A 14,067-nucleotide genomic window follows, 5' to 3' on the forward strand; every position below is an offset into this window, starting at 1 on the left:
TTCAGAGTCAAAATATTCAGCTTGCCAAATATTAAAATGCTAACATTTTCCTGCCAGGAAAAAAACACCAGGGATTCTCCTGTTTGTAACGCTGGGAGATCAGTAAGCAGTTTTTCTGATTTTTTTAAAAAATGCAGGCTCATTGCTACTATTGTGTCATGTTTAGTAGTAAAAAGACTGATACTCAGGTTCTAATTTAGTAGATTTTCTTCAAAGGAAAAATTCTGAATTTTAGAATTTTTTTTGGATTCAAATCATCTTACCTTTAAATGGATATTCAAGGGAGAGAAACTTAATATTTTCATATATAATATTTTTGTTCTATGAGACTGAGAAACTTAAGTTAAAATTTATTGTAAAATATTATGAACTATAGAAAATTATAGAGACTAACATCATGTCTGAAGATTTTGACATATTTACTTCATTTTTTTAATATAACAAAACATTGTAAATACAGTTGAAGCCCTGTGTGCAAAGAGTTTTTAAACATATGTAAATTTGCTTTTCTAGTTATAAAAGTATTTTATACTAAATAAGAGAAGAACGTAAGAAAGGATAATAAAAATCGTAAATAATATAATCACCCATATAAACCTATTATTAACATGTCGGTGAATGTCCAACTATTCCTACAAATGGTACATAGAATTTTATCTAAGAAGGCTCTTTATAAATACAAAACCTGGAAGATTTTTAGAATGGTTGAAAGATGTATATTTCCTATTGTGATCTTTTTCTCAGAAACAGTAAAAACAACATAATAAAAACAGTTTTCCACCTACAAGCATTGTATGACCATTCAAATAAGCTTCTCCATATAGATCATTTAATAGCAGAATGAGATTTCCCTTGGGTGGGACACTGGGGACAGATTCCTTTCCCTGTAGATGTAAAAGAAGCTCACTTTGGAAAGTATTTGCCATCACTGTTGTGGGCAGAATCAGAGAAGAAGAACTGAGATGTGTGGAGACAGCACCTCAAGGGAGAAGTGTTCATAGTTACACCTCCTGGCAGATTTCTCAATGAAAAACAAACATTCTCCATTTCATTGATTAAGCAAGACAACCCCACTTTTGGTCAGAATACAGACTCTTGGTCCTTGTACTGGTCAAATTCTAAGTATTCTTATTTTCCTGCTTATTGAGAGGAAGATGGAGAATCAGGAGGGAAGTAAACTCCGTCCCACAGGAGGGCTCTTGTATTATTTTTTTTTTTTTCTTTGTCTTTCCTTAAAGAGCTATAGCACATCCTGGGAGGAAGAATTTAATCACTTCCATGGAGGGCCTTAGGGTGAGGAATCAAAGGAAGATTCCTTACAAAATCTGTCCTGTTTTAAGATGAGAATATATTTATTGTAGTGATAAAACAATGTTGGAGGCAAGTTAATTTTGTCTTTAAATAATACAGGACATGGGATTTATAGTAATCCAGATATTTACAAATGTGAAATTCCTAAGGACTATTTTTACCCTGCATTAAACACCAGGGCAAGTGTTTAGAGGGGAAAAACAGACTTTTTGCAAAGAGTATAACCATAGAAGGTCAAATACACCAAAGAGAATTTGGTCAAAATTGTGATGCTTTTAATGTATTACATTGTGCCACAAATACTATTCTTGCCTTTATTAGGTGGCAATATTATTTAAACACTATTTAACGTTTTTTATACCCTGCTCCTTTCCTTTTAATTTCTCAACCCTGCTTTAATTTTTTTTACATAACACCACCTTTTCTTTAAATTTATGTGTTTATTTAATGTATTCTTTTCTCCAATAAAATCTAAGCTGCATGAGTACAGGTAATTTTGTCCATGTTTTTATCACTGCTATTTTGCTAGCATCTCGAAGAGTGCTTGGCCCATGATAGATATTTGTTGAATACATAAAATGAACATCACAACAAGGTGTTTTGGGCTTTAAAAAAAAGCGATAAGATTTATGATCTAAAGCCAAACTGTATAGGTTCAGACTCCTGAATGTGTTACTTAACAACTGAATGACATAAAATATTATTTAACCCCTTTGAGCCTCAGTTTGTATTTCTGTAAAAGAAGATTAATCAAAGTACCTACCTCATATGGCTCATGACAGCTAAATAAGGGAATATGTGTAAAGTTATTTGAAGTACCTGAAACTAAGTAATTGTTGCTGTTGTCATTTACTGTTAAGAACACATTAAATTCAGAAAAATTTGTAAGAAAAAGAAAACCCTGTTACCATTCAGCTTATTTGTGTTGAACTTAGCCTAATTTGCCTTAAGTGTTTGTAATGCAAATGGCTATTTCCATTGCGATAAAAAAAAAAGCCTTTTTTCATGGATTATATTTCTGCCTTTTAAATCGTTTTCCCAGACACATTGTTCACAATTGAAATTATTGTTCAATGAAAATTTGGTAAATTTCATTTAAGGGCTTTAAAGTGCTGTCCTAAAAAAATATTTTTGGCCAGGAGTATAGAAAGTGCTAGTAATTCAGTGCATGCAATCTCTGAATTCTAGCTAGGTTAGAGAAATCCATTTACGCTTGAGGTTGGACTTCTCTGCTGAAAGTTACATTTTATTTCCCCCTACCTACCCCTACCCTTTATTTAAAGAGAGTTCAATCCCCAGTGTAATATTTTGTCTTGTCAGGTATTTCTTGTGTTTCTAACTTGACTTTCGCTAAAGAACAAAAATAGTTCTTTATTGAATAAGACACTGAGGATCATATGTGAATATAGAATATAGTGAACTCCCTATAATAGTAAGAACCCATATTGGAGATGAACAGCGCTCATCTAATCCAAGGCTTTCATTTTGGAGTAGTGGAAGTAGTGTTTTATCCAAGGTTACAGAGGGGTTGTGGGTAGAACTCGGGTATCTGGGAAAGCATGACCACATGCTACCTTTACACTGAAATTTAACAACGCTGCCTGATGCTATGTGCTTCATTGCAAAGTTCACTTTCAGGAGTAGACTGAACCACCTGCTCTCTGAATGAATGATTACAATCTGTCATGCCCCAAATCCAGGGGAGAAATCCACGAATTAGAGAGAGAAGCCTTTAGCAGGCCCAAGGGATCCTTAGATTTTTTTTTTTTTTTTGGCAGGAAAAACATACTGTATTTTTGTATGGGTATTGGTTCCCAAAATATTTGTTCACAACATGAGTGATTTTGTTCTTTTCTCTGCAAAAGGCAAATTCCACACTTGATAATGACTTAGACAAATACTATGATATTCTATAGAAGAAAACATGGTATTTAGAAATTTTTCTGCTCACTCAGCCTCTTCGACAGTTTGGGCACCTAGAAGATTGCAGAGATTTGAGCCTGACGGGTGTGGAGGGAGAGTATTTTAGATCTTTTGTCTGCAAAAAACAAGGGATTTGTTTGTTTTGAGGATTTTAACTGACACAACTTATACACCTAATATAAAAAAGAGAATAATTTATACTTAAAAATGTACAAATCCAAAAGCACTTTAAAATTGTTTACAAATGTGACTTACATTTATAAAAATGAAATTTAATATCCTTTAGGTAAATATTCTGGCTTGTCTGTGAAAAATCTCTTGTTAGAATGATTTTCAGAAAGAGAGGAAGGCAGACATTTTCACCATAACATCTTCATGTTTTGAACCCAGAAAAGAGCAATTTTACTGGTGCTATTCTGCCTTTTTTCTTCACAGAAATAAAACAATAAAGTTGTGCTTTATTTATTTATTGGAATAAGCATTGAAAAATAAATTGCTAAGACCCATCATTAAACACGTACACAAATACACTGTCTGTCTATCCATTTATAAATACTTTTTCCTTTCTTACTTACCTATCCATTGCAACATCCATTGCAAGAAGGGGTTCTTTAAATCTTCCAGTGAGAAATACTTGCAAATTTCTTTTGTGTGAGAAAATAATTCAGACTATGAACATAAAGCCTGCTGGAAGGGACCACCATCCTACTCTAGTAGAAATGTTTTATAGGCACCCAGTCTTTTAGGGTTAGAGATGACTTTATCTCACTCATCTAGCTGCTGATCAAACATCTATCTGCCTTCCTATTGTGGGCCCTATAGGTTAGGTATCTGGGGTATTGTAGAAGGGGCTTTCTTTTTTCTGACAAAAGAAAATGCCTTTTACCACAAGATGAATAGATGGATTGGGGGGGGAGGGGTCTCCAAGGGTTTGCACGTGCTCTGCTGACATGAGCTTCTCTCTTTTCATTCTCCAATCCCCTCACCCCTTACTAGCTCTGGCTTCTCCTGCTGCTGCAGCATTTTGCTACCGCAGTGCAGAGGCAGCTTCTGGAGGGGAGGGACACGATTTTAAGGGAGGAGAGAGTCAGGTGGGCAGCTGGTAGAGCGATTCTCCCGCTGCCATATGCCACCGTTGGGGCTGTCTAATTTCTCTGTCGTGAGTGATGAAGTCATTTTTACAACTTAATGATGTACCAAGGGACCCAGAGGGCTGGCTTGTGCCTGTGTATTCCTTTTTTAATATGAGAGTAGGGGCATCAGATGTGACAAAGGGAGGTGCCCAGGCCCTGATTTGATTAGATTAAATAGATTAAACAGCCTGAATCAGTCTACTCCTGCAGACCCTCCAGGAGAGAATTAGTCCCACACCTGGAGTGAACAACACTAGTCCTGTTAAGTGACAAGTCACTGCCCGAATGGAAATGACTTGATTGATTTAGGGAAAATTAATATCATCTGCAGAAGTGACAAGTGACCAGTGTTCCTATCACCTCTTCCGGGCAAATCCTTTTGGGGTGGGCTTGATACTCAAGCGTGTTTGTGGCTATGGGTCACAGAAAAGAGTATGACTGGGAATGTCAAAGCTAACTCGTTATAGGCTGCATTGAATGTTAGTCATGAGGCAGTTTGTGACGCAGGTTTTCAGCAGCTGCATTTGCTTTTCCAAACAGTTTTATATTATGATTACTATTATATCTCTCAATTTTGGAAACCTTTTTAGTGATATAAAGCCTCCCGCCATTTTAAAAACACCAGTGTTCTGAGAAAGAGGAAGGAAAGTGTGTGTGTGTGTGTGTGTGTGTATGAGAGAGAGAGAGAGATAGAAAGAGAGAGAGAGAGAGAGGGAGGGAGAGGGGGAGAGAGAGAGAGACAGAGAGAAAGTAGAGGAAAAACAAATAGAAAGGCTTTAACTTGAAAATAATCAAAGTGAATTTATTTTCATATGTTATTTGCTGCAGAGGAAATCATGGGGAAAATAACAATTTTAAAAGGAGTTCAAATGGTTTATCATTTTGAAAATCAGTTTTAATAAGCAAATGGCCCTATTTCATTTCATAGAGATTATAATGCTGTTCTTTGAAAAACTAAGAGCACCTATTAGTTTCTAATTATTTTCCTAAGGAATAGTCCAGTTAAGATTTTACACATTAATTTGTCTATTTCTTTCCTTCCCCTCCCCCCGCCCAAATTACTGATGCCTTATCTTTAATTTATAGTCACACCAGGAGTGGGTTTTTAAACTAGTACTTTAACTGCTAGTTAGTTATAAGGAGAAGAACTTGAAACAACATGAAATATCAGTCTGGTTGAGATTCAACTTACTACTTTGAATTTCAAATTCAGATATATATGTTTAGTTCCCACCCATGTGGTTTGATCAATTTGTTCAATGGAAACAATATTTTGGTTTAGCTCATTGCTGAAAAAAATCTGTGTAATTTGCTAAAATTTTTTATTAATAGTTTAATATATATTAATGATATTAATCTACTGTCTGATGTTATAGAGAACCTACTTTTTACAATTGAAAAAATCAAAAGATCCAAAAAATGGACAAGTATTTGTTTGGAAAAATTTATTTATTTCTAGAAAATGATTTTCAATGTAAAGCCTAGTATTTGCTTATTTTCCTGCTTATTATTAACTCTTATGTAGAAGTGGTGATCTGATCTTAAGTGAATTTCCTTACTGAAATGGATTATAAAGCAAAAACAAAACAAAACAATAAAAATTATAATATAAATCAGAAGTCAAAGATTAATTTTACAAATATGTAATTGGTTAATCACATTGGATAGAATCTTAAATTTATATTCTATAATCACAAATTCATTAAAGCATTCTCAGATAAACTGTATTATTATTATTTGATATTTTATCAAATTTAATAATTAACCTATGGAGAGGCATTGAAAATGTACCTGAAATATCCACAGTGAAATATCAAAGGACAAGATTGTAAAGAGAAACCTAAAAACAGTACACGTGTTTTCTTTAGGCCTACTGAAGTCAAGCATTAACATGGTCACTAAATTTACATGATGAAGTAGAGAACAGACTTCTTCTTTCCCACACTTAAAGAAAAGTCAAAGAATCTAGCTTTTAGATTAAAGCGGGGGTTCGGGGGGGCGGGGACAGAAAACCAGCTCAACTGAGTCAGAGCACCGCAGAGAAACTCTATCCCTGTAAGTTGGAGGGGAGTGAGTGAATATCAGAAGAGCTTTTCAATCAATCAATGTGGGGCAGATCACTCAGCAATAAAATTTCTACCTTTCTATAAATAGTACAGAGATGTGTGTTGAGGCTGGGAAGAGAGAAAAAAATGAATTATAAATCACCTTCATAATTATTTTAGTTCTCCACTTCAGGAGGCAGATGAAATTAGAATTGAATAGAATAATAAATATATAACTAAACTTTTGATGTGTATCATCTTTTTCCTCATAGTAACTCTGTAAGGCAGGCATTCTGATACTTCTTTTACTCATGAGAGAACTGAATACAGAAAAGCAGAGTTATTTCCCAAATACCACTAGATGGTAAGAGGCAGAACTGGGTTATGAACCATAGGATGTCTGATTTTAAGTTATATTCTTCTTTACTAAAAATATTTTTCCTATGAAATATCTTTACAGTGTGTTTTATTTTTAAAAAATTTTATCTACGGTCACTTAACAAAATCACCATGTTATGTAATGCTTGGTTAAATCCACAGGAAAGAGCATAGCTGTGGAATAATTTTAAGAATTTATTTATTTGTATGGTTTTGATTGCTAGACAAGTCTTTTGATCAGAGCATAGACTTAAAAAAAGCTGTAATGATAGATATTATCTTCAGGGCAGTAGTGCTGTGAAACCCAATTATATGATTCAAAGTTAAGACTAGTGCTAGGGATAATAAAGCTCCCACTGGTACTATTTCCTGGCATATAATCTATTTCCCTCTGTTGAAATATCAAAAATATATTCAATGTTTTTGTTTTTGCTTTCTGGTATCAGGGCAAACAAAAATGATGACTGTCAAGCAAGCATAATACAATATTTATAACTACATTAAATATTAATAAATGGTGAGGTTCTTTAAGGGGACATTATGTCACTTCTGAGGCATTACCACCTAATTTAATTTTGAAAGCAGAGCTTCAGAGACAATGGTTTCAGAGGCTGATGAGTACGCAGTGATGAACAGGCAGCATGATGGCTGCTGATTTCAGGAGATTCCAATGTTGTTTGGAAGACTTAAAGATGAGGCCAGACTGGGCCATGTACTTGAACTCAGCAACTATCTCAAGTGAGGATTTATCCACAGGAGTACTCTACATTCTAGCCCATAGCTGCCACTCTACAGTTATTATATGAAAGTAATTCAGCTTCCTAGAATTGATAGGATACACATAACAGCAGTTTCTCCCCATTAAAAACTTGAAACCAACTGTTAATAAATGGTCAATTGATTGAAAAGGATGTTGGGATAAAGAAAGTTCAAAGAAGAAAGATCTATTGTTGCCTATGTATACCTCAGAAAGGGAAGTTTTAATTGCCCTCTTTTTAAAATCTTTACACAAAAGTAATTGGATACTCATTCATAAGAATATGCCGTATACCAAGCATTCTGCTAGCACTTTGGGGTTTGAAGAAGCGAAGATCTGTACCCTATTCTCTAAGAGACACAAATAATGGGAGGGGTGGAAGAACATATGATCTCATGGATTAAATCTTATAAAAGTGATCTATATACAGTGCTTTAGGAGTGTCTGAGAGAGATTAGTTGAAAAAGATTTTGTGTGTGTCAGGGGGAGAGAAAGGAGTGGGTAAGTATTGAAGGATAAGGGTGGAGGCTACTAGGAGAGCTATATTGATTTAGAGAGGGCTGTGAATTCCTTTTGTTGCTTATTTGTTTCCCATCGGGTGTTTTATATGGACTATTGAGGCACAGACTAAGAGGCTGATGCATTTCAATAAATTCCATATGACTTCAGAATGAGAGATAGCATTCCCCTTACATGTGTTCATGCACTTTAAGCTGTTAGAATTTCAGTCTGGCATGGAACAACCCTGCGTCCATGGTCACAGAATTAGCATTATTTATCAGGGCAAAATCATTCTGGAAGAAAAGAATAAGGAATAATCATTCTTTGGAAAGTCTCTTAAGGTTTAAGAAATTTTTATATAATGATAGCTAATATTTATAAATCATTTATTATGAACCAGATACTGTCCTCCTTCATAATTGATTCATTTAACTTCATGATATTCCTTTGAACTGTGGAAACTTATCTCCATTATACAGATGGAGAAAGTGAGACTTAGAGAATTTAAGGAATGAGAACTTGCCCAAGGTCATACCTCATAGGAAATTAGAACTGGAATTTGAATTCTCACAGTGTAACCACAAAACTTGTATTCTTAAATAATACTATGTCATGCTGTTTAAATGTCTCTAAGAAAAATATGACAGACTCAGTCAATTGGTCGGTGAGGATGGTCAAAATCAGGCCAGAAAACTTCACTTTGGTTCTTGATCTAGTGATCTAATTTTAATTTGTGCTTTTTAAAGGACATCTTCCCTTTCAGCAGGTGTTTCCATTCTAGCCTTGCCTCTCCCCTCCATAGTAAAATGTTAAGTCCCTTGTTTCCACTCTGTTCAGCTCTGTTTATTCTAGGTCTCCTCCAACCCCAGCATCTGTCCCTTTTTGGATATCCTTGGGTAGGGGGATACCTAGCATGGTACTACGGCTAAGCCAGTGATTCTCAAAGCAGGACAGGCAACATGGGCATCACTTGGGAACTCAAACCTGTAAGAGCCCGCTGAGTCAGAAGCAGTCTGTATTTTAAAAAGCCCCTGGTTTATTATCATTTATGCTAATGCCTTGACAATACTGTGCCAAACTATTCTATATTCTTGAAATTCTTTTCCCATCCCATACTCAGTTCTACTACTTCTTCCATTTCTTTATTGAAACCTAGACTTTTTTTTTTTTACAGAAACACAAAACCCTTCATCAGTGAGCCTATTTAACTATTTACTTGAAAACATAGGAGGGAAGTGATAAAATTCTGCTCTCACTTCCCACTGCTGCTACCATCTATCTTTCAATAACATTTTCATTTTTCAAATTTTACATTATTTTATATGCTTCTGCTGGCACTGTTAGATGCTAGATTAGTTCTGCACTATTATAATATAGTAGATCTTAGTGGTTAAGTGTCCAGGATCTGTAACCAGCCTGAGAAAATATAAACCATATTACTATATTCTATATGACCTTGTCAGATTATTTTAACATATTGGGACTTGGTTACGCATCTGTGAAGCAGGGATAGCAGTAGTAGCTTTCTAAGATTGTTGTTAGGTAAAAATAAGAATCTAGAAGTAACTTGCACACTCTTAACAATCCAATAACTATTGACTGTCACTGTTTCTACCTGACTGGCTCACATTTATTGATTTATTTTTTATTTTATTTAGCCTCACAGCAGTCTTAGGAAATATAATATATCAGTATCATCATTCTACAAGTTCTAACATCTGTTAAATGTTTAGGATGTGTCAGACATTCTTCTGGGTGCTTAACTTGTAATAACTCATAGGTTCTGTTAATATTCCTATTTTGTAGGTAAGGGAAGAAGCACATAAAGTTTAACTGCTGAAAGTCACTTAAGTAGTAAGTGACAGAGATGAGCTTTGAACTCAGACAATCTGGTTCTAGAATCCATGTCCTTAACTCTCACCTAGTGCTGCCCTTTTCATAGACAAGGAGACAGAAGTTTAAAGAAGTTAAGCAACTTACGTGTCACATAATTTTTAAGTGACAAAGCTAGAGTTCTACAAAAATTTCTGTACCATGTTATGTCAGCCTCTTTCCCCCTCTACCACCATCCGTGACCTTGGCCCCTGTTCCCCTGCAAGTCATCGTCTTGCCTGGAATTATATGGATAGATCACGATCACTTTCTGGCTTCAGAGCTCCCTCTCCCCTCAATTGCAGTAAGCTTCATATTTACTTCACTTTAGGGGCATAATCATCATGCCTCCCTTGTGATCACCCCAAACTCCATCTTCTGTAAGATGTCCCAGATGTATGGACTCCACTCTTCACCTCCTTGTCTTCTCTACATTTCCTTAAACACTCCTTGTTCATCATCCCACTCTAGATGTTCTTAATTCACCTATTCATCTGTACCACCATTCTCAGCCATTTTCTTTCTTTTTATAAATTTTAAAATATTAACAGGGTATAAATGTTTTAGGTTCCACGGATCATTTTTGTAATGCTTGAGTCCCAGCTATAGGTGTGCCCATGACCCAAACACTGTTCATTGTACCTGGTAGGTAGGTTTTTGCTCCTCCCCTCCTTTCCCCTCCCCCATGGTTGATTTCCACTGAGTTTCACTTCCCTCTGTGCACTTGTGTGCTCATGGGTTAGTTCCACTTTAATAGGGAGTACATGTGGTGTTTGGTTTTTTTATTCTTGAGATACTTCATTTTTCAATACTGCCCTAGTTTCTGGTCCATAATATAACCTCTTTCATTTTTGAACATTTGCTGATCCATTCCTTATTTTTGGAATCTTTTTCCTTCTTTTTTATATTCATCTTCTAAGGCCCAGCTAGAAAGTTTCCCTATGAACAGCTTACATCCTGGACAACCCCATTGGGATGAATTTTTCCCTCTTTTGTTTTCTATTTGTACTTCTGTTATAGCCTTTGGTATATGTTTTCTCTTGGCTACATGTTTCTCTTTCCCTTTCCTATCACATTGAGGGCCATCCTTGTCGTTTCCTGAGTGCCTAGTGGCATCCGGAAAGAGCACAGATTTTCATGTCAGAGAGCCCTGGATTCAAATCTCAGCTTTACTATTTGCTTTTTTTCTTGGCCAATCTTTTTGCTTTGGTTTCCTTACTTGTAAAATGAGAGGGAAGTCTAACTCAGAGAGTTGTTGTAAAGATTAAGTAAGTTAATATAGATGTAGAAAGTATAATAATTGCTGTGTAAATCTTAGCCCGCTTCTCCTTAGCAGCAACACTCTGCTCTAACTGTAGTCCCACAAAGGTTTGAAGTGTGAATGCATGAATGAACGTTGAATGGGGAGGCTGCCTCAGTTTTCCCTGTGTGCCAAGTAAAAGTGTAAAGGCTTCTCAAGTAGGGTAAGAGTTTTGATAATCAGAATTTTAATAACTTGGATTTAATTTGGATAGCAATTGTATAAAACTAGAGAAGAATATAAAGTCATATAGTTTGATGAATTTTATTTTTAACTAGTTAGAATAAAGTCAATGCATTTTTAGATGCTATGGCCACTAATATAAAAAAGGTTGGTTAAAAGAATTAAGGAACTTAAAAGCGTTTAGACATTATGAGATTATGTAATCAGAAACACCATTCAGGGCAAGAATGGATAGTAAACATTGAAGTTGACGTATTGGTATTTCATTTCAGGAATAAAAGTATGATTGCAAGTGGCTTTGTGAAGATCATTATTTAAATTTACAGTTATAGTCCCGAAAATACATTACTAACTACATAGTATGTGCAAAATCAGATGTAAATCCAGGTGGCAAAACCCATTGGATTTTAAATAAGACAGAACCAGGTATCAAACAAGTATCTTCTACTTAGAACTGATTAGCAACTTGAGCCAGTGATTTCACTTCTCTCAGGCTTAGTATCATCATCTACAATATGGGTATATTAATAATACCAATGTCACTGGGTTGTTAGGTTGTGTGCAGTTTACAGCGTGTGAAGAGTTAGAATGATATCTGGCAAGTTGAATAAGCATATATTAAATTTAGTTCTGACTATAGTGTACACTTTACGAATGGTTTACAATTGATTTAGCTCTATTGGGGGTGATTTTGTCTCACAGGGGACATTTGGCAATTGCTGGAGACATTTCTGGTTGTCATAACTTGGGGAGAGGAGGATGTTACTGGCATCTAGTGGGTAATGGTCAGAGATGCTGGTAAACCTCATACAATATACAGGACAGTACCTCACAACAGTTATCCGGGCCCAAATGTCAATAGTGCAGAAGTTGAGAAACCCTAAGCTAAAGAATGGATAAAATTCATTTCTCACCAGCTTATCTAGAGTCAGCAGTATTTAAAAACCTTTCAAAGAAGAAGACACAAAGTGATGATAGAAAGTTATATTCATAGAAAATAAAATTCATGCATCATACTTCTAAAATATTTATAGGAAAAGAAGACACATGTATTAGATAAACCTAGATAAAATGTATTTTCCTCAAGCATGCAAAATTATCTTTGACTTAAAACCAAAGAGATCTATTTTGAGCAAACAGCACAGAGGAAGAATGGAACAGAATAGTTACCGGATGAGTGAGTATTTACCTCAGTGAAGAGACGCCAATTAGGGAAGGCGGATATAGGCTGCATATGCTTTTACACAAAAATATTTGACTGGTACATAATTGATAGAAAAAGAGATGTTCCACTTCAGCCCTTCTGAAAGTCATTTCTCAAATTTCAGTAGCAGATTAATAATGATTAATGCCTCTTTCAGAAATCCAGGTCTTTAACAGTTACATTTAAATGTGTCCCCTGGAAAAATGAAAGCTCCTATGAGGCAACCAACCTTGGCTGAATTCAAATACCAATGTTTGACTTGATAAAACTTGCTCCAAATACACAGATTAGCTTGTCAGAGATAGTATGTCCCAAAACATCTTTGCAAAAGAAATTGTTCTAAAGGTACCCAATTAAGGGGCATTTTTCTTCCTTAGTATAAACATTATGGAAGCTTTTTTTTTTAAATGATGGAATGAAATGGAATTTTTACTTGCAGATGGATAAAGACTTTAGCACCACATTTTAGCAATTCTTTGTTGAATTGTTGTGCATATGTATGCTACTTAGAGGTGTGCCTCAAAGAGAATCTGCCCACCTACTCATCAAAAAAAAGGTAAAAGAAATACGGAAGAAAAAAAAAATCTGAGACATATATTAAGAATAGTTTTTTGTATTATAAAAACGTGCTGTGGGATACAATTGTGAGATTTCTTTGGGCATTTAAAATATGATTCCATTTATAAAATTTCTATGTCTGTGCAGCTTCTAGGGAAGTTACAAATAGTTATATAATGTGAGGCACAACTTCATTTGTATATTCATTATTTTTCAACAACTCTTCACTGAGTACCAACTCTGTGTCAGGCACTGTGCTGAGTGTTGGGGATAAAACAATGGATGTGAAAAAACAGGCTCTTGTCCTTCAGCAGCTTACCTTGTAGACTGAAATATAGACTAAAAACATGTACCGTGACTTATTAAATATTTACAATTTGTAATTAGATCTATGAAGAAAATAAATATAAATATAACCTGATTTATTGGATCCTTCTTTCATTTCTTATGTATCAAATAATGTATAACTTATGGATGGCCAAGTCTGTGTTTACAATGGCTAGCCAATCAAGTCCAGAACATATTTTATTCCTTTAGATAAAACAATCTACCTTAAAATTGCTTGCAATTGTTGCTTATCTTAAATGTTTAACTTGACTGGAGAAATTTATATCTGTATATATAAAATACTGAATCATTTAAACAGTGTTCCCATCTCTTCTATTTCAGGGTTTTTGGAGCTGCCATACTTCTTACCTCTACCCTAAATATGTTAATCCCATCAGCAGCCAGAGTGCATTATGGATGTGTCATCTTTGTTAGAATATTGCAGGGACTTGTTGAGGTATGGAACTACAGGATGATAATCATTTTAAGGTTGGCATGGAATTGAGAAACATTGGTTTATCTTTGCCTTTGTCTACAAATGAATGTATTTTTATTAGGTTGTATCTACATGGTGT

General features: G+C 35.0%; 1 protein-coding gene across 3 annotated transcripts in view; it reads left to right on the forward strand.

The window, feature by feature from the left end:
• Positions 1–14,067, forward strand: part of SLC17A6 (solute carrier family 17 member 6) — a 39,634-nt gene that overhangs the window by 7,529 nt on the left and 18,038 nt on the right. For all 3 annotated transcript variants that reach the window (XM_045556574.1, XM_045556575.1, XM_045556573.1), the window contains exon 4: positions 13,835–13,949. In XM_045556574.1, the coding sequence (XP_045412530.1) occupies positions 13,835–13,949 (115 nt within the window). The remainder of the gene's footprint in view (positions 1–13,834; positions 13,950–14,067) is intronic.

Source organism: Lemur catta, chromosome 7, assembly GCF_020740605.2.
Source record: "Lemur catta isolate mLemCat1 chromosome 7, mLemCat1.pri, whole genome shotgun sequence".
Taxonomy (NCBI): domain Eukaryota; kingdom Metazoa; phylum Chordata; class Mammalia; order Primates; family Lemuridae; genus Lemur; species Lemur catta.